At 40.2% G+C, this 24,164-nt stretch overlaps 1 protein-coding gene across 1 annotated transcript in view; it reads left to right on the forward strand.

Annotated features, from left to right (window-relative positions):
• Positions 1-24,164, forward strand: part of fras1 (Fraser extracellular matrix complex subunit 1) — a 286,644-nt gene that overhangs the window by 173,234 nt on the left and 89,246 nt on the right. The window contains exons 22-28 of the mRNA XM_075467236.1: positions 2,364-2,510; positions 5,776-5,916; positions 7,072-7,212; positions 7,401-7,541; positions 10,648-10,942; positions 16,432-16,516; positions 23,408-23,728. Coding sequence (XP_075323351.1) covers positions 2,364-2,510; positions 5,776-5,916; positions 7,072-7,212; positions 7,401-7,541; positions 10,648-10,942; positions 16,432-16,516; positions 23,408-23,728 — 1,271 coding nt within the window. The remainder of the gene's footprint in view (positions 1-2,363; positions 2,511-5,775; positions 5,917-7,071; positions 7,213-7,400; positions 7,542-10,647; positions 10,943-16,431; positions 16,517-23,407; positions 23,729-24,164) is intronic.

Below are 24,164 nucleotides of genomic sequence, written 5' to 3' on the forward strand. Positions count from 1 at the left end.
TCGCATTCTTCACAGACTAAAATCTAAAATGTCCGCTTTATCCCACACATATTTGTTGGAAGAAAGTTTGTGGGTTCCTGAGGGCATGAAGTATCTGTGAAGACCTTTCTGAACTTGAACCAGGCGATACTACATATTAAAACAACCTTAGAAAAATGGGAGAGGATTAAAGCTACTTTGTGCAGAAAAATCCATTAGAACAGTTTGACCAAAAGCATCCAGAACTTAAACGCCCTGAGGCTTATTTCAAGGATCCTAAAGATCATTTTGTCTTTTGTTTTCCATTGAGGTAAAGAGTATATTTGGTTAAAGTAATACTATGTAACATTTCTACCTTAAAGGTGGGGTAGGGGATCTTTTTCTGGAACATTTTTTTACATATTGCTTGAAATACTCTTCACACCCCCATTGCAACCAATTAATTAAAAGTTTTGACACAAATATGAAAAGTTTTAGTGGCCTCTAGAACGTACAATCCAGGAAAAACAGTATCCAATCATTGTGAACGGACCGTTAACAATGATTGGATTCTGATGCGTCAATCAAACAGCAATCTGCTCCTCCCTCCCCCTCCTTCCCCCTGTGCGCGTACCCTGCTCCGTGAACGAATTACGCGCCCAGAAGCTTGGCAGGAAGCTAAACTAGAGCCAGCTTGGCTAGCACCTAGCATTATTAAACGTATAGTTATCATATACTAAATACGAAATACTAAATACGGCAACGATCGATGCTTGCTGTCAGAACAGCGCTCGTGCACCTTCGTGCTCGTGCGCGTTCATGTACTCTAGAGGCGTGCCTTCGGGGGGAAAGTGAAGAAAAGGGTTGGGACTTTTTACCTGTGTATTTTCAAAATGCAGCTTCGCTGGACTCAAAATCCAGGATCTCCTACCCTACCTTTAAAATAACAGCTTGAAAAAAATTGTGCGGCTAGAAAGAGTTTTAATATTACGATTGGCCTGTCTCCTATGCCTTTCGGGGGTCTGAGTTTGATTAATCTTACCTTCTCGGTCGACATAGCTTGCACCTTCTGACTCCTCGCCGGTTCGTCAACAAACGTGAAACGTGAAAGCGAAAGGGTGTTGTACTTACGACAGTGTAACCGTACATTACCTCCAAGCCTGTAGGGGGAGCTCCATAATGGGCTTTTTGAGAAGTTACATTGTATTGCTTTAATTAAGTCCTTGAGACTGTGCAGAGTCAGGGCAACAGGGTCAGGCCAGGCAAAGTCTAACAATGTTACATGTTTTTTTCCTTTTTGTTTGTGCCTTAAAAGACAGCCACCGCGAAACAGAGATTAACATTTTGTTGGTGAGATTCAGTGGTTTCTTGTCACAATCTGAGTCTGTGTGAGAATGTTTTAAACAGCAACAACTAACTGATTTTACAAGTTTCTTGTGTTAGTTGACTGAGACAGAAATGCAACTGTACTCAACCAATTAGAAATGTCCAGTGCTGTAAGCCCTTTCTGGGGAGTCTCAAAAGTTCCTTACCGTGGCTGTTTTCAGCTGGGAAATACTTCTCTGGGGAATGTGTTTGGCCTCTGGTCCCTGCGGCTGAAATGCAGGGGTTGAGGATAGGACCCAGGAAAGAGGGCCAGAATTAAAATCAACAGTGTGCTCCCATGAGAAGCGGGGGCTAGATTTACCAGCCTGTAAGAGCAGACCTGAGATTGTATGTGCTATAACTGAAAATGGCTAAAGTGGGAAATATTGGAAATACAACAGCGTAATCTGGATAGATGCTGAGATTAACTCCTGTTTAGACTTTCCCCAAACTAGCTACACCAAAAAAGGCAGTTCTTTTTTACTCCAGGGGCATATGGACTATGATCCACCAGGTTGTTGTACTATGGACACAAATTTGCTTAAATATACGCATTCTGAAGGGAGAGGGGGATGCAACTGAGCAGAAAGATGGAGAACGCATCCGGTGAAAAAGTAGGGCAACTGGAAGCAGCTGGTTTATAATGAAAGAGTTGAAAGCGGAGAAGCAGATACCCGAAACAAAGAAGAAGAAGAAAAATCTGAGCATCCTCAAAACTATTCTTACTTCCTACACTCAAATTTTGCAATTATTTGTGCTTGTGTTGTGCTTGTTAAGTGTTTTGATATTGTGTCACATTGATTCTTGTCGCTGAATGTGTTGTATTATGTATGTATTGTTCTATAAATGCTACAACATTTTTGCTGCGGGGCTAAAGACAGCCACAGACATGAAAGATTACAAAAATCCAATTTTAGTGTTCACCAAAGGCACGTTCAGGCAGCATGAGGTGATGAGTAATCACATTCTGTCGCTGTTTTTCTCCTCTCCGGTGTCTACCATGACCTCTGTGTTGATCTTTTTTTTCTTTTTTTTGGCAGCGTGTGACAGCCAGTGTCTGACATGTGACACGGCCGGGGTTTGTACATCCTGCCGTGACCCCGCCAAGGTGCTGCTGTTTGGAGAATGCCAGTACGACAGCTGCGCCCATCAGTACTACCTCAATACTACGACCCGCGCCTGCAGAGGTATGACACAGCATGACACCAACTGCAGTGGTGCAGAGAGGCCAGCGGACACACTGGATTAATAATGAGGATATATATATATATATATATATATATATATATATATATATATATATATATATATATATATATTCAGTGTGCCCTTTATGATATTCATAAATTGCTCTCCATCCATATTGCATGTAGCATAGAACGGCACAATGAGTTTATGGAGCCCATCAATCAAGTAATAAACTGAGGGAGCAGATATGCAAATGCCAACCACTGTATGTTCGTCTTTATCTCAGTGTTACATCTTTCTGAGCACAAAGAAGTTGATGGATGAGCCTCACAGAATACAAGTCCAATCTGCATGTATGCAAGACCTCTGGTCATCTCCAGGAATCTCTATTTATATCTGTGGGGGAGTCTCTCTTCTGAATAACTTTTTATCTAATTATGTTCACACATATTTATGTAACTCCAATTGGAAACAAAAACATCAACTCAGGGCACTTTGCTTAGAGAGGAGTCCAACAACTCCTGTTGATGAGGCATTTGGTGACAGTTGGGGGGCAATCTACATAGAATTTAATAGGTGTGTTGCGGGGCACCCGAGGAAAATGGGGGCTTCTCATGTGTCTGCAACACAATGTCTGCAACACAGCTGCAGACATTTGGTCTGGAGGTTTTTCACTGTGACTGACTTAAATCTTTTGACAGCAAACTAAAGTTACTCTAAATTTCATTACCTGGTTGATCAGTTTTTATTCTCAGAAATGTTAGCACAGCTTCTCTCTGATGCACTTTTTTAAATATTTTGAGATGAATAAGAAAGAGTTGTTGATCCGTGTCAAACTTTCTGTTTGCGGCTTCATTTGGGAGAGCAGTTAAAGTCGATGATTGGCTGTTTTAAGCACTCGCATCATTAGCCATTTGTTCAGATCCATTCTGCTGTGATTGCTGTTTTTTTTTTATTGTGCAGAAACTCAAAGATATTACTCAAAACTTTCATTTAACAGCTGCAGTTTCTGGCTTTGTGAAACACAACAAAAAATGTTGATGTCAGCTTATTTTTCAGTCAAGTCGAGGATAAAAAATGGAATAGTGAACCCGAAAAAGAACTTTCTTGCACCTACGAAAGCTCTTTGTGGACTTCTCTAATGAAAACCAATATTTTTGATCAAACCAGGCTCCAGCTTTCTCGTATTGCAGCTGACAGATCGGCTTTTTGCAGGCTGGAGTCTTGTCATGGACCATTTTTTCATATTTCCACCATAAATTTTCGATCCCATTGAGATCCAGACTGTTTGCTGCTCACGTCATTGGGTTGATATTCCTTCCTTGATGAAAGGTTTGAACGGTTTTTGCTCTGTGCGAGATGCTTATGGTTCATCTTGAAAAATGACCTCAGCTTCACCGAACCGAATGAGAAAAGTGCCCACAGTTTGTCCACCTATGCATTTACTATAGAGGTAATGACTTACCTGACTTCAACTCCTCATCATCAATGATTGTGGAAATGTGCTTATTTTTTTCCAGTCGGGCATCTTTATATGTACCAAATAAAAGTTGCTGCATCGTCTCCATGTTCAATGCAGTTTGGTGATTCACCGCTGAACATTACTTTATTTACAGTCCATGCCTGCTTCTCTTTAGCCTGTAACCTTGTCTCCTTCTGTCCAGGTGTTACTTATGGTTTATATTTACCTTTTCTTGATGGAAATCCCATTTCTTCCAGCTGGTTTCTTAGAGTAGAGTCGCAAATATTGACTTGTGTTTCTGACTGCAGACACATTTGCATATTTGTATTTGTTTTTAGAATGCAAATAACAAGATGATTGCATAGTATTTTTTCCTCCACCTACACTGAAAAAGCATCTGCTGTGACTCACAGCATCTTTTTTAGCTATATATCATAAAGCCAGAATTTCTGTTGCTAAATAAAAAATGTTTGGTGGCATCTAGGATTTTATTTAACTGCTAAATGAAACCTCTCCAAGAGAAGTGATTACATGTTTTTGCAAGGGTTGATATTATTAAAATGAGGCTGAATCTGACGCTGTAAGATGTGTTGAACTATATTTTGCCTCCCTTTTATTTATTTTTTTTATATCTCATTAGTATTAAATACTAATGACAAGGAGTGCAGAATTTAAATGGTACCCATAATATAAAGTACAGCTGTCCCCTTTAATCAAGAGAAAGTCATTTTATGTAATGTCCCACTTAAGTGATATCACAGACTTCCCTTTTTCACTGGTTTGGTTCAATCTAAAGAGCTTTTTCCTGGTGTCAGGCACCTGCAGAAAGCGGTTCCTTGTGGGCCACCACTTCCCATGCCTATTTCTGGATTAGCAGCTATGCAAACTGCTGTTGTCTAGGTAAACAGATTCATTTCCTCACAGGCGGCTAGCGGTGCCTCTCACAGAGACGGGGCGGTTTTAGCTATCCGCCCCACAATGCTGTGTTAACCAGCCACTACCTGAACCGTGGGTGGACCCAGCGTGAAATGGCAACGTCGCCATCTGCTCACTGAAAACCAAAAGAGCTTTGAGGAAACTTGAAGGGCTTTGCTTAGCTGCGAGAAGCGTGGGAGCTTTTATTTCACCGTCACAGGGGAGCATCCAAAGCTCTCAGAGAGAATCGGGAATTCTAAAACATCGGTTTTGGTTAGCTTGGCACCTTTCAGCCCTTTTTTTTTTTCTCCCAGCTGTCACCAAAATCACCAAGAGGTTGAGAGTAAAGACGTACATTTAAAGATGAGTTACTAAATGTGTTGGCTTTAAACAATAGATAAAGAAAGGAAAGGTCAGTTGAATGTTTAAATATAGGAGAGTGACCTAAACATGTTTCTGAATTTGATCTTTAAATAACCAGTTATCAACTGACAGAATTACAATAAAAGTATCAGCTGTTTTGCAGCTAAATGCAAAAAGTCATCAAGCATGATAAATTGGTGACTTTGGAAAGCCTCTTGTTATTTTTGTCTTGTGTTAAAATGTCATGCCCTGAACAGTTTCAGCCTTGCAAGTAGTAACTTCTTTGTAAAATCAGCGTCTGACTGAAGCTTAAATACAAACGCGGAATCTCACACAAATAAAAAGAGCTTTATTTCCCCTGATTATGCCTGATTGTTGCAGTATTAATTGAGCAGGACACAAACACACTGGATGTGCAGGTGATGAGAGAGAAAGGGGAAAAAACGCTGATGGGTTTAGATCAATTGTGTGCCTCTGTTCTGCTCTCACCTTTGAAATCCGCCCCCCCCCCATCTTGTCCCCAGAGTGTGACTGGAGCTGCAACGCCTGCAGAGGCCCTCTGCGAACTGACTGCCTGCAGTGCATGGAGGGCTATGTGTTGCAGGATGGAGTGTGCATACAGGGGTGCCTCCGGGGCTCCTATCAGGACGGAGACAGATGCCTCGGTCAGTCCAACACAAAGCAGATAAACAGACCTGCATCATGTGCAGCTGATGCTATCATAGCCACTCATATTCATGCTTCGTACTGTACTTGCATTCCATCATGCTTGTGACCATTTAAAGTTGATTTCCAGTCTTGTTTATATAATCTAACCCTGATTTAACAGGGTTAAACGGTAAATCAGGAGCAGTTTAGTGGGAAGCTTCCCTGAGAAAACCCATTACATGTATTAATTGTACTGTTTCTGAGTGGTGATAACTTGAGAGGAACCTACAGCCTCTCATTTGATGACTAAGTGAAATACCATGTAGAAATTAGGGCTGGGCAACGATTAAAATATTTAATCTAATTAATCACATGATTTCCCTGATTAATCACGATTAATCGCATTTGTACGCACAATCCAAAAATTCAAAAGTAGTGTATAGGTTTTAGCATTTAGTTTTATTTTAAATGTGCTGCCACATGAATGAAAGTGCCATAACATTTGTTGTGCAAACACACTTTTAACATCAGCATCTTTCTGTAGTTTTTATGTAGAAGCCTCGCTCCACTGTCTGTTTCCTTGAATGACTTGCTGCTATCAGTTGTGTGTTTTGCCTTTAAGGGATATTTTAGACTGGAACTACTACGCTGAGAAGACAATTCAACTTGGCAGAGTTTACAGATGACTTTGGTTCTGTCGACTCCGCCGTCTGGAAGAACTTTAAAATGAAAATGGCCGAGTAAAAGTTCCGTACCCTTCTCCATGTTTGGTGGATCCGCCGATTACTTTCTTTTCCAGTTCCGCAGCAGACAGCAACAGACTTTTACAAAATAAAAGCCTGTGAGCAACAGACTTTTACAATAATACAAGAAATAATAAAACCTATGCTAATACGCGATAAAATATTTGTTGCATTAAATAATTAACGAGTTAACGCGATGACAACGATTTAAATCGCCCAGCCCTAGTAAAAATAATTTCTTATCAATACAAAAGCAGTCGTATAATTTTCATCAGAATCGAAACATTTTCAGAATAAACGAGAAACATGCATTTTAAGTTACAGTAGTAAATTAGAGTCAACATTTTTCTCTAAAAAGTTTTCAGCTGGATGTCCCTTTATCCTGTGTATAATCCACTCAGGAGGTTTCTGTTTGTTGCTGGGTTTCAGGCTGTGACGATCACTGTTTGGAGTGTCAGGGTCCTGGACAGTGCCTGGAATGCCAGCCTCCTTACGCCACATTGCAAGGACAGTGTGTGCTTGAATGTGGCAGAAACTATTTCCTGGATGTCTCCTTAAAAGTCTGCAAGTGTAAGAGATCTTAAATGTTTTGTGTTTCATGGCTGTGACACAGACTCGAAAAGGAATCTGTGTAAGATCATTTGTGAGAGGGAAAGTTTAGAAAACTGCTATATTTGAAAATAGAGGCAATAAAAGGAAATGGATAATAACAAAGAATGAATGAAAAACCTTACCTCTGAACCTCTGATCTTCATCAGCTTGCTCATCCGACTGTGTGCTGTGTGACGGGGTCGGAGGCTGCAAAGCCTGTCGCGATCAAACCTACCTCATGGAAGGATATTGCACCCCTGACTGTGGACCTGGATATTATGCCAATCTGAAGATCAGAACCTGCCATGGTAAAAACACACTGTCGGGTTTCTTACCTGCTGGAGCTGTATGTGGTGTCAGTTCTGCTGTCCGCAGGCACAAACTGCTTTGGGAGCTTCAGCTGCAAAAATCATTCGTCCAGAAATCTCCATAATTTAAACATACTTTAAACATCCTCACTAGAGGAGTCTCCTTTTGACTCCTGCACCAATTAGCTCTATTTTTTTTAGCATTTATTTTAAATGTACGCATAATTAGTTTGCAGGAAAAGATTAACGTAATTCTGAAAATAACTTCCAAACTGTAATGAAATGTGAATTAAGTGTTCACATTCACAGTATTCTGTTTCTGCCATAACAGCAACTGGACTGTTGAATGATCAAATTTCACGGAGATGGGGGCATGAATAATTCCCATGACCAGGAGACATCACATAAAGTCTACACGGCTTGCTGCTGACCAGGGACGTTGCTGGGCATACAGCTGTGCAGGGGCCCAGGCCCCCAGCCAGAACACCTCCACCAACACTGCCTTACTGTATACAGAAAATGAGCCTGTAGCCTACTGGATGTATAAGAATATTTATTCAAATTTGTATGAACTTCAACAGGTTCAACAGAGCAATAGGCTATATAAGCAAATAAAAACACTTTTGAGTTCATCCATTTAGCTTTTCAATTCCTCCTTCTGTAGCTCATCAAACATAATCAAGTAAGCCTTTTACAAGAGGAAATATTACTAAAAAACACAGTATGGATGCACAGTATTACAATTTTCAATAGATACAAAATAATGAACAATATTTCAGTCCAGGTACTGAACATGTTTTAATCTTACTGTAGCACAGTAAGAGGAAATATTGCAAAATAAAAAGTCAAAATTTTAAATTAAGAGCACCTGATATGGTCTGATAAGTCATTCCCCTGATTGAGTAGCCTTTTAAACTAGCCTACCCACATTTTACCCATTTATAATGCCTAAGATAGTTTAGTAAATAGTTTAGCTATAATAGGCAGAATAGGATAGTGTCTCGTGTTTTTCATGTGCCATGGAACCAGACTGCTTCAGCCTAAATGCAAATGTTGTGTGTTTGGCGTAAGAAATTACAGAGGCCTATAATAGGTAGGCGTGGGCAAATCTCTCACCTCCCTCCATTTTATTCTCAGTTCTCCTTGTCTCCTTGTGAGAGGTTCTATTTTTTTGTGTTATTGTTCACCCCGCTAATACATATATATATGTGCTGTTTTAGCTGCTGATTTAAACAGTTGCAAATGTACAATTAAAAGTCCCAACAGTGAAATAAACTACAAATTCCCAACTTAAATCCACTCGATATAAGGTTAGGCATTTTGATGGTTTTACAGACAAATTTAGTCAAGTGTTGTGTAGCTTGATATCAAACAATGGTGGAGTAGTAAATTGAATCTAAAAAGGGTTAAGAACATGTATATCGCTCATGGGAAGTTCTGTGTTTCATTTTTGGAAAAAAGTTGACGTGTGCCAAAAAGCTGCTTTTGATTCTAAAAGTGCGGATGACAAACCACTGCTAAAACCCACACACACATCTTCTGTGAGTTATCCTCAGCTGGGTTGATTAATAGGTTCTTACTAACATGTTCAGAAGCTGCAGAGTTGGATAACAGCCAGGCAATGAGAATAAATTATTGCAAATATCTTGTGTCATATTGCACAAAATTGTCGAATAACAGTAATTATAAATTAATTTGACAAACTGATGAAAAGAGCGAATTTCCAGTGTAAAGGCTTTAGTGACACGAATTGCAGATTGCAACCAAATTGAGTGTACATTTTCCAACATGCTGGAAAGAAAACGCCAGTGTGGTTTACCCCTAATGATCTACTGTAATAACAACTCGGTGGAGAAGGACCCCTGGCTTCTTTGCACGTAATTAGCTCATTTTAAGATGACATGTCATGCAGTTCTGCGCAAATAAACACACAGTTATGATGAATATATTGCATTTCCTGGAGAAGATCATCTTAATTGTCACCCCCTGCAGTTTAGATCTCATAATGTTTACCGAAAGTCTTTGGAGAGACTTGCATCAGTTGTCTGATATTAGGGGTTTCCTGTTACTAACCGGTCCTCACAAAGAGCACAAAAAGAGCACGGTATGCACCGTCGGCTCATTAAAAAGAGCCTTCTTTAATCTTTTCCGCTGTTATCTTCAGGTAGTGGGTGTCAACCTGCAGGCTGCGATGCCTGAGGCAGACTGCGGTGGTGAGACGATTCATGTAATGTGGCAAAGTGCAGTTTTAATTACAGAAATATATTATCATGCACAATTAGAGATAAATGCGTCTCTCTTGTGAAATAATGAACATCTTAGCCTGTAGGCTTCAACTAATCCGTGAGTTAATTTAAGTAAAAGCAAGAAATACCTCTCAATTTTATTTTTGCAAGCCAACAAAAGAAAAAGTTGGGAGTGATGTACTTTAAATTGTAAAGTTGTTCTCATGAATAAGTATGATTACGAGGCCAAAAGTTTGAGATTTTAGAGTGCCTACTGGCATCATTAGAGGAGGTGTAATGAGATTATAGTGTGGCATATCACAAAAGAGCTGATCTTTAAAAAGTTCCCGAGCAAAGTTTGGTCCGATCCAATTAAGCCAGCTTCTAAAATGCCACGCTAAGATCAAGATGTCTCGCCAAAACCAATTCTCCCGCACATGCTTTTTTTTTTTTTTTTTTTTTTTCAGTTTAATTTTACAGGCTCCTCTCCACCCGTTCACCCACACCAGTCTGATCCGGCTATCACTTTATTTCATTATATCGAAGGCTTGGAAAGCCATTAACACGTCGTAGTTAAAGTAAATGTAGCATGTTTTCTTTACTCCTTCATGAAAAAGGTCTTTTTATATTAAATTCTTAAGACAACTTGGTTATTAGACTGGTCAGTTTTATGGCTTTTTCAGTAAATCATCTGCTAGTGTAATTTAGAGCTCAAATTATAAACTGAAGAGGAGTTTTTCTGCCCCTTGATTTCCTTCTGTCTTGATAAAGCATTAGTGCTCTCTAATGGTCCACAGCAGAGATAATGCAGTGTCTGTGAATTGGCTGTAATGTAACTGGAAATGCAGTAATGTGAGTTTTCATTCTTTCCCCCCTCTCAGTAAACAGCCACACCCCTTCCCTGTGGATCAACGCTTCCCTGCTGGTTCCCCTCGATGGTTATGCCCCACTGCTGCCCACCCTGCTGCAAGTTAAGGACCCAGACAGTCCGACTGAGCAACTGGTCTTCCAGCTCATTCGCGGCCCGAGTAACGGACAGCTGGTCCTGTTCACAGAGGGCAAAGGACACGAGACGAGAGGAGAAGCGGGGCGAGAACTGAACAGTGACGACACCTTCACATGGGCAGAGCTGGGGCTGGGCCAGCTCCGCTTCAGGCACCAAAAAGATAAAGCCAGGTCAGTGGATTGGATTCGGTTCAGCAGGACCTTTGAGGCAATTCAGCCAGAGGCAACATGGTTACAGATTAGCTTCCAGTGTTACAAGTATGCAAATATGACATTAATTTAGAGTTTTCACATTTGTTTAACTGTTTTTTCACTAATTTATTCATTTCCTTTATTACTATCACAAAATGCTAATGATAAGGCACTTATTTGCAGTGGTATTGATACCTTTTTGAAGACAGTGCCACAATATTTTACACCAGTGTAACTTGGAAATGTGCCCAGAAGCTTTTCCTTTCTTTTTTTTTTTTGAGTCCAGCACCTATATCATAGTCATCATCGCCTTCTGTGTCCAGTTTCCCACTTTTTTTTACCTGTATTTTTAAAGGAAACAAGCATTCAGACTGTCCTGTGGCACAACAGACCCGTATTTTTGATGATAAAATGTATAATAAGCAGGTGATCTTGCTTTTAAAAAAGCACATCTACCTTTCCAATAATTTGGAGGGTAAAGACAGGATTTAAACATGAAATAATGGCATCATGCTGATCAATGCGTTACACATCAACAAAAGCAAGATGGACCTCTAAGGGGCCCTTTACACCGAGATGATTATGATTATCATGAATCAGTGTCAGGGCTGTCAGTAATAAAAATTCAGATAATCCATGATTTCACTCCCTTCTTTCTCCCTATTTTCATCCCTGCAACGGGCCAAGCATTGCCAACTCTACACCCCCGCTCACACAACAAAGTTCTCAATAACTGTCCTGAAACTACACACAAAACCTCTCTGATGTGATATTAAGCCAACGCTGCTTTGTTTGCATTCTCTGTCCACGCTGTTGATTATTACTGAAAAAAGCAGTCAAAAGCAGTTTTTAAGTGAATCTTACCCTCTGAAATGACACAATGTGTGTGCAGCTCACTGGAAGCTACAGTGACACGTCAACCAACTAACTCAAGTCAACACGCAACTTGACACATTAATATTTGATTAGTCTTGGCATCATTACTGATAATTGTTGTGGTTATGAACAGACGGATTAGCCAAAAGAAATACCACACTTTTTTATTCTTAAATAAGGCTTGATTTACTCAGCCTTTACATACTTTACTCCGTGTCATTTTTCCTTTTAAATATAAAAAACGAACCGGCATTAAAGTCCTAAATTTGTGCTGGTGATCACGCTTTCGTTCATTGATAATCAGGGCTGCTACTGTAATAAAAAGAAGGAATGAAAAACTTGATCTGAAGCCTTTTAAATCAATTCATTTTATGCTTTAACTTGTCATTACTCTCCCTGTGTTACTAGAAATGGTATTAAATATGACATTCTGGGTGTCATCATTGAGTTTGACACCCTATTATAATGATAGAAAGTTTGAAAGATGGTGTGAAATTTTCTGAAGGTCATTTTCCCAACCTGTTCAGTTTACTCTGAATCCCTCCTCTCCATCCATTAGCGTCAACACATTTCATTATTTCCTGCTCTTATTATCATCACCTGTTTGATGTATTTTTCTTCTTCATTTTATAGTCATTTCTATTATCCAGCAAATGATTGGAGATGCTCAAAAATCCATCCATTAGATTTAGTTAATGTGGCCATATTTGCATAATTTGGACCAAAACTGCCCAAAAGCAGAGCACTTAGTGGCATGGATCAAAGTGACTGCTTTAGACGGGACTGTGCAGCCTCTTTAAATATCAGACAGAAGCCTGCTTTCAACAACACAACGGCTCTGCATTTTTTCTGCCATTAATCTTTGGCATTTTCTGTTTCCAAGGTCTGTGTCCAATTCATCCAATCACAATAGACATATTAGTCAATTCCGATTCAATCCACCACCCAGTTTTAAGCCATTAGATTAAAAGAGACAGCTAAAATTTACACCCCAAATCAAATGAGGACAAATCTACATGTTACTGCCATCATTTATAAATGATGGCTACAGGTGCAGACACAAACAGGGGCCTGGAGGCTTGGCTCCCTTCAAACTTTAAGAAGTATCTCCCTTTCAGACATCAGGACAAGTTCATGTGCTTTCACTTTTCTCATCAGGCTTCTCATCATTTTCAAGATCAGCGAGCAACGATTGATTTAAAGTTGCTAATGAACACAATTTACTATAAAAGCAAGAAGATTAGCTGCTGTTATCTTAATTTTAGATTTCTAACATACTCAAAAGGCTGAGAAATAGGGATAGAATAGTCTCTTAGATATAAACGGTTTAAAATCAAATCAAAATTATTCGTATTGCACATTTCATGTACAAAACAATTCAAAGTGCTTCACATAAAATAAAAGCATTGCAGCAGAGAGTGTAAGAAGCATTAAAAATACATAAAAGAATATAAAGAGAAACAAATAAAATCATTTAAATATATTTAAAATCAAGCAACAGTCCAGATAAGTTAAAAGATATCGTGCAAATTTCTTGGATAGACACATGAGAAAAGAAATGTTTATTAATCTGGATTTAAAAATGTCTCCATTTGGTGAAAGTTTAATCTCCACTGGCAGTTTGTTCCACTTGTTTGCAGCATAACAGCTAAATGCTGCTTCTCCATGTTTAGTCTGGACTCTGGACTGGACCAGCTGACCTGAGTCCTTGGATCTAAGAGCTCTGCCGGGTTTATATTCTCTGAACAGATCACAGATACATTTTGGGCCTAAGCTTATCTGGGATTTGTAAACCATCAGCAGGCTTTTAAAATCTATTCTGTGACTGACTGGAAGCCAGAGTAAAGATTTTAAAACTGGTGTGATGTGTTTAGATCTCTTAGTCCAGGTTTAAACTCTAGCAGCAGCTAAAGTTCAAATCTATAATAGGATTTTTGATTCATAACAGCGGAACAAGCAGATGTTAGCCATGCATTAACTGATGATCTGCTGTAAATTGCATTCCTTCCTCGTGTGTTGTGGGAACTGGTGTTATTGATGATATCAGACTGCTAACTGGAGCTTAAAGTGTGCTCTGCCAGATGAGGATAAAACTCTCCAGCTCAGTAAAAGACAGAACTCTACAGCCCTTTTCATAAATGCACTGCATTTCTTAAATGTTCAGAGATGTTCCAGAAGGGAGGTTTGTGAGACACAAATGTGCTCCAGAGTGTTCACTTGGGACTTGCCAAGATTTCCCAACCCACCCTACCTGGTAAACTCTGTTAACTCAGCAGGTGAGCTGATGCTTCTGCTGCATGTACTGCAAGTGAACAAGTGTTTGTGCTGCTGAGAGTTAATGGTTCTCTTTTTTGCTGCTTTCCACTTGCTTCTCGCTATTGTATGTTCATTAACAATTGCAGTAATCAAGGAGAATCTTTCACTGTTGTCAAGGAAACATGCTTTTTGCATCACGTCCTGCCTCCTGCTCCCTTTACACAGATGCATCACCTCCCTTACATTTCGGGTACATTTCCAGAGGAAAATCTCCAGCTGTGAAGCGCATATGTGAAGCTGTGGAAAAAGCCTGGACCAAACTGTCTGTAAATTTGGCCACCTGAAAATCTCTGGTGTTTATTTGGGACATTGGCAACACTCATTGCTTCCCTAAGGTCGTACATCAGAGTGTTTAGAGATTACGTGTCCAACAGAGAGTTGGTGGTTAAACATTTTGAAGAAGGAAATCTTATGACCACTCACTTGGTTTAGCCGCTGTTATTGTCATTCATTGCCTTAGTCATGCCTGTTGATGGTTAAGAGAAGTGGCTTGCTCAGTGTCAGTGAAACACCATTTATGAATACATGCATAAGCACACAGATCAAAAGCCTTTACACTCATGTCTCAAGGCTGCGTTAAAAAAGTCGACCTTTCATCTATAATGAATCCAATACTGGCAACCTTTGAAAGATAACCAAGGCATAAAATTAGATTTAGGAGATTGCATCTCTCTTTTTTCCAGAAATTCATTTCCGATGTTACTTTGATAAGATTTTCAATGAATCTTTGATGGACCTTAGTGCAATTATTCAAACCATAACAGTTCCCCTAAAACTTTTTCTGTCCAGAAATGTTGGAAAGTGCTTTGTGTGATAAAGAAAATCTTTTAACAGTGGTCGCCATCTTTTAGGTTACGGACTGGGAATTAAGGGGACTGGATACTATAGTGGTAAGATTGCCACCTTTCATGTGGGTGACCTGGGTTCAAATCCCCTGCATGAAAGGTAATACCTCCAGTAGGGGTCCTTAAGCAAGACCCCCTACCCTACCGGTGTAAGTTGCTTTGGATAGAAGCATCTGCCAAATACATACACATAAATGTAAGTTAAAAACATGGATAGAAGATTAACTGCTCCAAAATACATCAATTATTTTCATTATTTTACAGAAAAACAGTGCATCTTAGTTTCATATGATTTTGAAGTGGAAAAAAGCAACAAGAATTTTTGCAAAAGTTTTTGCAAGCCAAGAGATTTGAGCTCAAAGGTACAAAAGTCGCTGGTTTATATTTTTTTATTACTATGGCTTCTCCACAACCATCATAAGAATGGCCTCACAACACAAATTTCAATGCTTTCAATAATCTGGCTCCTCCAACCTTGACCCAACTGTAAGCAGTCAATACAATGGATGAGATGTGAAGAGAGACAGTTGTAGCACTTACAAATACTTCATTTTTAAGTGTTACAAGTACTTATTTCACATCAGCCCCTTTATGCTTCGTGAGTGCATCGCTACCAAGATGCTTTGAAACTCGACTACTAAAGAAATAAGATTTTCAAACCGTAAATTCTTGAAGCAAGTGTGTGAAAATAGAAATAACTCTCTCTGTTTGTATCAATCCTTGGTCTCACTTCTCTGTATTTGTGATAAAGACATGCACTAAAACAACATTTAATCTCACCAATTAAAATAGCTCAACCGGGTTTTACATATAAGTTTTTGCAGCTTTTATCTGATCAGTTCAACCATGAAAAGATTACTTTTTTATTTTAAAGCATCGGCGCAACTTTTTGTCGCATTCGTGGGTTTATTAAACGCATTTGTGCGTTTTCTGAAGTTTTGGGTATTGGAAAGAACTGAACTATTTCATTGATTTAAAAAAACAAAAACATTACATCTTGACACTTAAAAGTTAACACTTTTATAAAGGACTTCATATAGTTCCACTTGCACCTGCATTTTCCTTCCAGTCGTTGCCAAACAAACAACTCGCTCAGTCACTTGGTCCTCATTTGCCACTGGTTGATTGCAGGCTCCAGCCCGGGGGAGTTGTTGGTAATAAGCTTTTGATGATGTTGAGGCAGCAATGCGACATATTGAGTAATAAGTGTATGAGCAGGTGGGCCGGTGTGTGTCCTCTGCTCCCCTACAGCAGATAGATCTTTGGGTGATTGGGTCTAACGACAACACGTATTTTCCCAGAATACACCTCCTACGCTAAAAGCTGTCACTGTGTTCTAGTTATTTAAAGGGATTTTGTGAGAGACAGAAATGGAACTCCTTCAGTCAAATGCTGCTGTTTAAAACATCCTCTTTTTTTTTGTTTGTGTAGGACTGGTGAGTTCACCTTGCGTGTTGCTGACCCCCAGCTGTTCTCCAAACCAGCAACGATTCACGTTCAAGCCGTCTCAATGCAGGTACGCAAACACTCTGTTGAGCTCTTCTCATTTCATCTGCCACACTCCAAGACACTGGATTACTGTTTCACAACAAACAAGATTTATTATTTCATCCGGAGACTGAAAATCGCAGCAATATAAATCAATATCTGTCTATACGTGTGTCTGTTTTCAGTTTAGTAGCATTTCGTGTTCATTTCAAAGTTTCTTTTACTTTGAAGAAGTCGACCGTCTTCGTCTGTTCTATGAGGTTAAAATGTCAACCCACCGTCCTTGATTAGAAAGTGAAAATTCTCCTGTTTGTGGACGATTGTCTACATGTTAGCACAAACCTATAGGACAAAAGCAATACGAGCCAGGAGGAGTCTCAAAGTGGTATTTTTCAATGGCTGCTTCGTCTGCAGGAGGCAGAGCTGCAGCACAGCAGAAAGGAGGTAGATGGGGGTCTTCAATTGAACAAAATCAACTGTTTTGCTCAAGGTTACTAAGTTCTTCTTTGAGGGCATGATGTTGTATTGACCCTTAAGATTTCTTACTTCTTTCTCTTGCCATTTTGCTATTATAGGCAGTATTTAAGAGGCTTAAAGGACAAAGCCAAAGTCTGCTCCAAGTGGAACCATGTGAAAGAATATGGAAATCGCTTTTATGGATTTTTTTTTTTTTTAACACTTAGAGAGGGACTCGTTCATACCGGTTAAAGTCCCCGTGAACACGTGACCACATCTATTTGGCCCAAGGCAGAAAATAAAATTCACTTGTTTGGGTATTCTTATTGTTATTTTAGGGTGTCTTCGTGGCCTCAATTAAAACGGCTAACATAAAGTGCAGATATGTATGTTTATAAAGACAATAAAACCATAGAAAATAAAGATAGATATTAGTTTTAGAAGTCACTATACAGTCACACAAGCAGCATGTGGCCACAGTGAATTTACTTTAGAGTGTATCTGTTTGTCATTTTGCTGAAATCTTTCCAGCTAATGTGCTGCTCTCACTGTTTTGTTACTCTGTCCTTGTGAAATGATGTGAAATGATGCCATGACTGTGACTGTTCAATGTCAGCTCGACTGCCTGCCTTCGACTGGTGTCGAACTGACCTCCCTAATTTTGGCATCAACAAAATAATAATGGGATTAGAGCCCTTTCACTTTGACATTTGATGACAGGCTGGTGTGAGACCTACATTAGTGTCAAATGTGTCATAATGAGAGACTATGCAGCTGAAGGGATCAGGTGGCAAACAGTTTATTCATGAGAATGTTGAGCTGGTTCTTTATTAAGAAACTTGTGACGCATGTCTGCTTCCAAGCAAAATGTCTTCTTTAAAAACTGACTTTGGTTTTGTTCCGTTTCTAAATGTAAATAAGTGCCGCAGCACAGAGCTTGGTGCCCTGTCTGTAGATCATAGTGATGGAGTGCGACGTCTCAGCTGCAACTTCTTAGCACCATCGGCAGAGGCAACTAATAAAGAAAACTCATGTCCGTGTTGAACTACATGCAGAATGTGAAATAAACAAAAATGATGGTCAGACAGCAGCATGTGCTGCATATGTTCCAAAACGTCTTGATGTACGCTGTAATTTTCACTGAAGATGGTGTGGTCAGGGCTACAAGAAGGGGCTTGTGTTTTAAAAAAAAAACAAAAAAACCCTGGGTTTATTGACTGTGACATCTCACGTCGAGGCTCTGAATGTGACAGACACAAAGAGACGAGACAGATCAATTTTACCGTCTGTAAGACCGCTGGCATCTTAATCTCTGTGTCACTGTGTTTAGTGTTCACTCTATAAAGGTCTGTGCACTTCTCACTGCTCTGAACTAGAGATGGGACCAAGTCACACATGTGCAAGTATCAAGTAAGTCCCAAGTACTTTTTTCTTGGGCAAGTCAAGTCAAGTCCTGTAATAGGTCAAGTCAAGTCAAGTCACCTTATTGCAATTTTACCTGCAGAATCTGATCTAAATAAAGTGAAAAGACAAGATATAAGTAACTGTCAGTAAACATCATTGGCCAATGTGTCCAACCTGTCCACCCCGTATCATATCAAGCTAACGTTAGCTAACTACGGACTAGGCTAACAGGATAATATTAGCTAATTTGACGCGCACTTACTGGTCAGAATGGATCTTCAAATGACGAACAAAGTTGGAAGTTGTCGTCTGGCTGTCCGAGATGTTGACGCCGCATGTCTTGCACTGTGCTGTTCGTCTTTTGCCGTCAAAATGGTAATTAGGAAAACCGAAGACAATGATTCTCGGTCCCCCTCCCGCTGACATGTTGATGCATATCTGATATGAGTTTATTCTCTCCAATAAACACGTAAGGTATGTAGAGAGGGCATGACTGATTGACAGGGTAGGGATCCAATCATGACGCCATTCTCAGACTGAGCTCCTACCGGGTAATCAATATTATTTTTTAAATAAATTTATTAATTTTATATTCAAACTGAACTAAATTAACTAAATAACACTCAAGTCATTCAAGTCAAGTCAAGTGCCGAGTCTTTAACTTCCAAGTCCGAGTCGAGTCTCGAGTCTTTTATTTTTTGTCAAGTCAAGTCACAAGTCATCAAAACAGCGACTCGAGTCAACTCGAGTCCAAGTCACAGTGACTTGAGTCCCCATCTCTGCTCTGAACTGCATATACAGGGCTGCTCAGCATCTGTTTTATCCTTAGGCTAAACCAGTTCTTGTCTGAGGGTATAGTTTGCTTTGAAATGCACCAGGATGTTGTGTTTGGAGGTGATCTAAACACCATAGATATAAAGACACATGATTGCTAAAGTTTTGAACTACTGGCCAATGTTTGCCCGACTTTCGCTATAAAAGACCGAGGGTGTATGCTTTTATCATACTCAAACATATCACTGACCTGTTGCCAATAAACCAACCGGCTGCGGGATGTAGAACCAAGCAATGACATAACATTGTGTAACATGTTTCCAGTCTTCAGTGGCCTCCGCCCCAACTTGAAGTGTTCAAAGTGAGCATATATTTGATATAGTGTGCCTCATTTGAAGACCATACTCAGTAACTGCTTCTTGGTGTTTTCAAAGAGCAGACACTGATGGTGTCTCTTTGCCTGATGGCGACTTCTCCTGATCATCAGATTCCTGAAAACAAATATTTGGTCATTCTGACATTGTTTTTTAAGTGTTTGAACTTGTTTAAAATGTCAAAGGCCAGAGTGCTGTGTCATTTCTGCTCTCGCACGACATCAAAGAGCATCGCTGATACTGATGTGACTTTTTGTGCTCTTGTTGTTCACACTCCAGCTTCTTTGAAAATGAATATTTTCAGCCGCGTTTGCAGAAAATGTCAAGCTTGCTTTGAATGGAAATCATTACAATTATTCCAACCGCGGCGAGATGTTCTCAGATGTTTCTGAAATAGCTTGTACAGTGAAAAAGAAAGTGCATCCTTTTTTTTATTTAACATATCGGGACATTTCAGGGACAAAAAGAAACATCTGGTTCCAACCAGGTCTTAAAATGAGGTAAATACAATCTCAGACAGTCAGCTATGCATTAAATATTAGACTGTGTCACCATCTAATATAAACTAAGATAAAATGCAGATTAAGTCCATAATTTCTGCTTCCACAGGGTGGGAGCCAGGTGCTTCTAATCTAATGTACTTAACTAATTGATCACTAGTAAGTAAAGCAGAAGTTTTGGCAGTTTGCTTGTCTGGAGCATTCAGGTGTGTGAATGCTCCGGGAGGAAAGACATGAGCAATGATCTTAGAGAAGCAACTGTTGCTGCCCATGAATCAGAGAAGGGTTATAAGGCCTTTGACAAACTATGAGGAAATTTTAATCACAAGTGGAAAACATTCAAGACAGTTGAGGATCTTCAAAAGAGCAGATGTCCCAGCAATTTCATCCTATGTGCCGATGCTCAGAGAAACTGGGAAAAAAAAACCCCAGAGAGCTGATTCTCAGACTTTATAAGCCTCACATTACATGACATGTTGACAGTCCAGTTGGAAAAAGACTGAACAAGTATGGCTTGTTTGGAAGGGTTGCAGGAGAAAGCCTCTTCTCTCTAAACAGAACATGGCAGCACAGCTTAGGTTTATAAAGTTACATCTGAACAAACCACAAGACTTCTGGAACAATGTCCTTTGGACAGACCAGACCACAGTGGAGATGTTTGCTCATAATGCACAGCTGCACGTTTGGAGGAAACCAAACACAGCACATCAGCACAAACACCTCACACCAGCTGTCAAGCACGGTGGTGGAGGGCTGATGATCTGGGCTGGTTCTGCTGCCACAGGACCTGGGCGCCTTGCAGTCACTGAGGTGCTATTTTGTCTGTCTGACAGCTAAATCTAGTCAGATATTGAGTCATGCAACAGGATGATGATCTTAAACAAAGCAACAAATCTTCACCAAAACAGCTGAAAAAGAAAAGAATCAGGATGAAATAAAATGGTCCAGTCAAAGTCGAGACCTCAACCTGATTGAAATGCTGTGAAGGGACCTTAAAAGGCCTGTGCATGAACAGATGCTGCAAATGCCAATTAACTGAAACAGCATTGTAAAGAAGAGTGGACATTTTATTCTGCCTTTTGACTTAAAATTAGCAAAAAAATTAAAATGTAGCTTTGTATCGTGTTTTTTTTTCATTTGAGGTTGTATTTACCTACTTTTATGACTTGGTAGTGAGGATCTTTTTTGTCCTTATACATAAAACCATGGAATTGAAAGACTTTATGCATACACAATCAGACAGACTACATTATTTAAAGCAAGAGAAGGACCGTATGTGCTTACGTGGCCCTCCATGTATAACTGAAAGTTAAGAATAAATTGGTCATTTAAATCCCCATCTGATCCTGAGGCACTCGCGCCTGAGATTGTTATAGTCTCAGAAATTAAAGCTCTGAGCTCCAGACGGACCTTCTCTTTACTGAAAAGAGTGGCTTCACTTTCTGATAGTTCAGTATCTGGTGGTGGCATTTCTACAAAAGTGCTCTCACCCAAATTGTGCTTTTACAGCTGCATTTTCATTTGAAGTCAATATTCCAGACCTTTAAACTTTCTCTGGTTATATCTTTGGCTGTAAGCTCCTTCTGTTCTGATCTTTTCTATCCATCTCTGTCAGTTTTTTACCATAGCTCCAGGTAGGTAGTCAACGACACAACTGTCTGTTCTTTGACTGCTTTTCACATAGCGCACAAAACCAAGAGCCAGGAGCTGCAGATAAAAGGCACTGTTAGAAACCAACAGGCTTACAGCCAGACTAGGGTGAAATCGACTTGGAAAGCCCTTCCACTCTGCCCATTTTTGACAATAAAGTCCATCCAGCCCGACCACAGCAAGAGAAATAAGACAAAAACCACGGCAAACAAAAGAATCACGACAGGAAACTGCAAAAATAAACTGCTGCAAAGCCCTGAGGGCCCCGTGGGTGACAACAGCTCTCCCCCAAATGTGAACCTCACTTCTCATTTACAGGATAAAAGGTTAGCCCTCCCACCTGAGTCTGCATGTGTTTGTTTTCATTTGCCTCAGGGGAGGATTTCTGTTGTTGCCTTTGCAGAGCCAGCGTGCCTTAGCACAATCTTAAAGCCCCTCCACACCTACCGTCAGCCGCCACCAGCATATTTAAAAAGGTTTTGTTTCACTGTGCGTATTGGAGTAGTGACAACATGGGAGCGAGGGGGGCGCCAAGGACTAAGTCCTCGGTCTGACAGTGGACCGACACCTCAAGATATCTGAAGTGACTGCAGATAACAACAGATTGCTTCTTCAGTGTTTCTCGGCTTTGTAACAGTTTTGTGTCGAGGAATTTGAGTCAGAGGTCACTTTGAATCAAATCCTTGCTGGGCGAGTGTGCCTGGATGACTTTACATAAGTCTTCAGCTCAGGCTGCCCACTGAAACAGCAAAAAGCTGGAGCCCAGGCAGCCGCCAACAATGGCAGCAGATTGAACACACGGCCTGCATCATGCAGTCTAATTTAGAGCCGCCGCAGACTGACATTTCTGCAGGGTTTTCTTTTTTTAATCTAGCGTTCACTTTTTGAATGTCTTCCTTGAAAAACACATTTGTTCTGAAAAGGATTTTTCAGGTTGAGCAGTTTGCAAATGAACCCCACAGGCTAAAACATGCAGACTTTCAGGTTTGAGAGACTGAGAGATGGAGAATGATGGCAGAAATGGTTTTTGTTTAGTTTTTTTTTTTACTTTTCTCCTTAGCTTAACCATGTATTTTGTCTGCAAAGAGCAAAATATGCTGTAACAGGCTAAAATCAAAGAGCTACAGGGACAGGTAATTCTCCATAAATTTCCTACTTTGAAGTCTTATTTTTTTATAAGAAAATACATAAAGGAGTTTCTCTTTTGAAAAGAAAGAACTGGACCGAATTTTGTTTTCAATATAACATCCTCCTTCTACACTTTCAATCCTCCATCAAGTTATTGCAAACAAGAAGGTAGCAACGCATGGTGAGCTCTGGATAAAGTCGCACCTCCGGGTTCTCTCAAACTCTGGTCGCAAGATGAAGCATTTTGCCAGCTGCAAAAAGACTTCAGGTACTGCTGAGAGCAGCTTAATGACTTGCCCTGCTTTAGCTCCTGCCTACCTTCATCTTCATTTCCCTTAGCAGCAGGTCACTGCAGCCCCATGCTGCGGGCGAATGCATCCTCTGACAGCTCTTAGCCAGCAATTAACAGTTTGAAAATACTATGGTCCAACATCAAACATATACATACATATATATCAATCCATATAAATACATATATATATATATATATATATATGACATTACTTAAGACTGCTTGTTGCTAGGATATGAAATGAGTTGAAATCAAATCTGCCTTTGTGACACCTTTCAGATTATAATGAAAGCTCTCTCTTTTGCTCTCCCTCTAATCTTCTTTGTTAAAATTATTTCCAGCCTCCGAGAGTGGTGACGCTTGCTCCTTTACTTGTGGAGGGTCGTGGCGGCCTGGCAACAATCACCAAGTCAATCCTGCACATCGACGATCCTGATAACCCGGCCGATGTCCTGGTCATGGTCCTTGAACCGCCCCGTCATGGCCGGCTGACCCGTCTCCATGGTGACCGTGCACTCAGTAAATTCAAGCTGGAGGACCTGTCACGGGAACAGATTCAGTACATTCACGACGGCTCTGAGGCGGCCGAGGATGGAGTGGTACTGCAGGTTAACGACGGCCACAGCTATGAGAATATCCTGCTGCAAGTCCGAATCACTCAGGTATGAAGAACAGGGGGAGGGGGGTGAACAGGTGGGCATTCCTCCACTGATCCTACGTCTAACCGTCATTAATATAGAAGGAATTATTTTATTGTTGCTCAACAAACCATGAGTTTCACAGCACAATCTCACCTTGATCTTTCATGGAGGCAGTCTGGGATTGAATTACAGAAAGAGACTATTTTGAACAGTAATGTGTCTAAAGGTTTGGTTTGTTGTGATATCTAGTGGTACAAATTGCAACCAGCTGAATGCTCCCAAACTAATGTATGGTGGTTTTAGTGAGCCTTTTCTGGGCTACTGTAGAACCATGGAGGGGTGACGTAGCAGACAGCTAAGTGGCCCACTAAAAAGCTGTTACATTCTCCAGAAGACTAAGGCTACGTTCAGACAGCACACTGAAGTGACCCAAATCCGATTTTTTTTGGCCCTATGC

The sequence above is a fragment of the Odontesthes bonariensis genome, chromosome 6 (assembly GCF_027942865.1).
Source record: "Odontesthes bonariensis isolate fOdoBon6 chromosome 6, fOdoBon6.hap1, whole genome shotgun sequence".
Lineage (NCBI taxonomy): Eukaryota > Metazoa > Chordata > Actinopteri > Atheriniformes > Atherinopsidae > Odontesthes > Odontesthes bonariensis.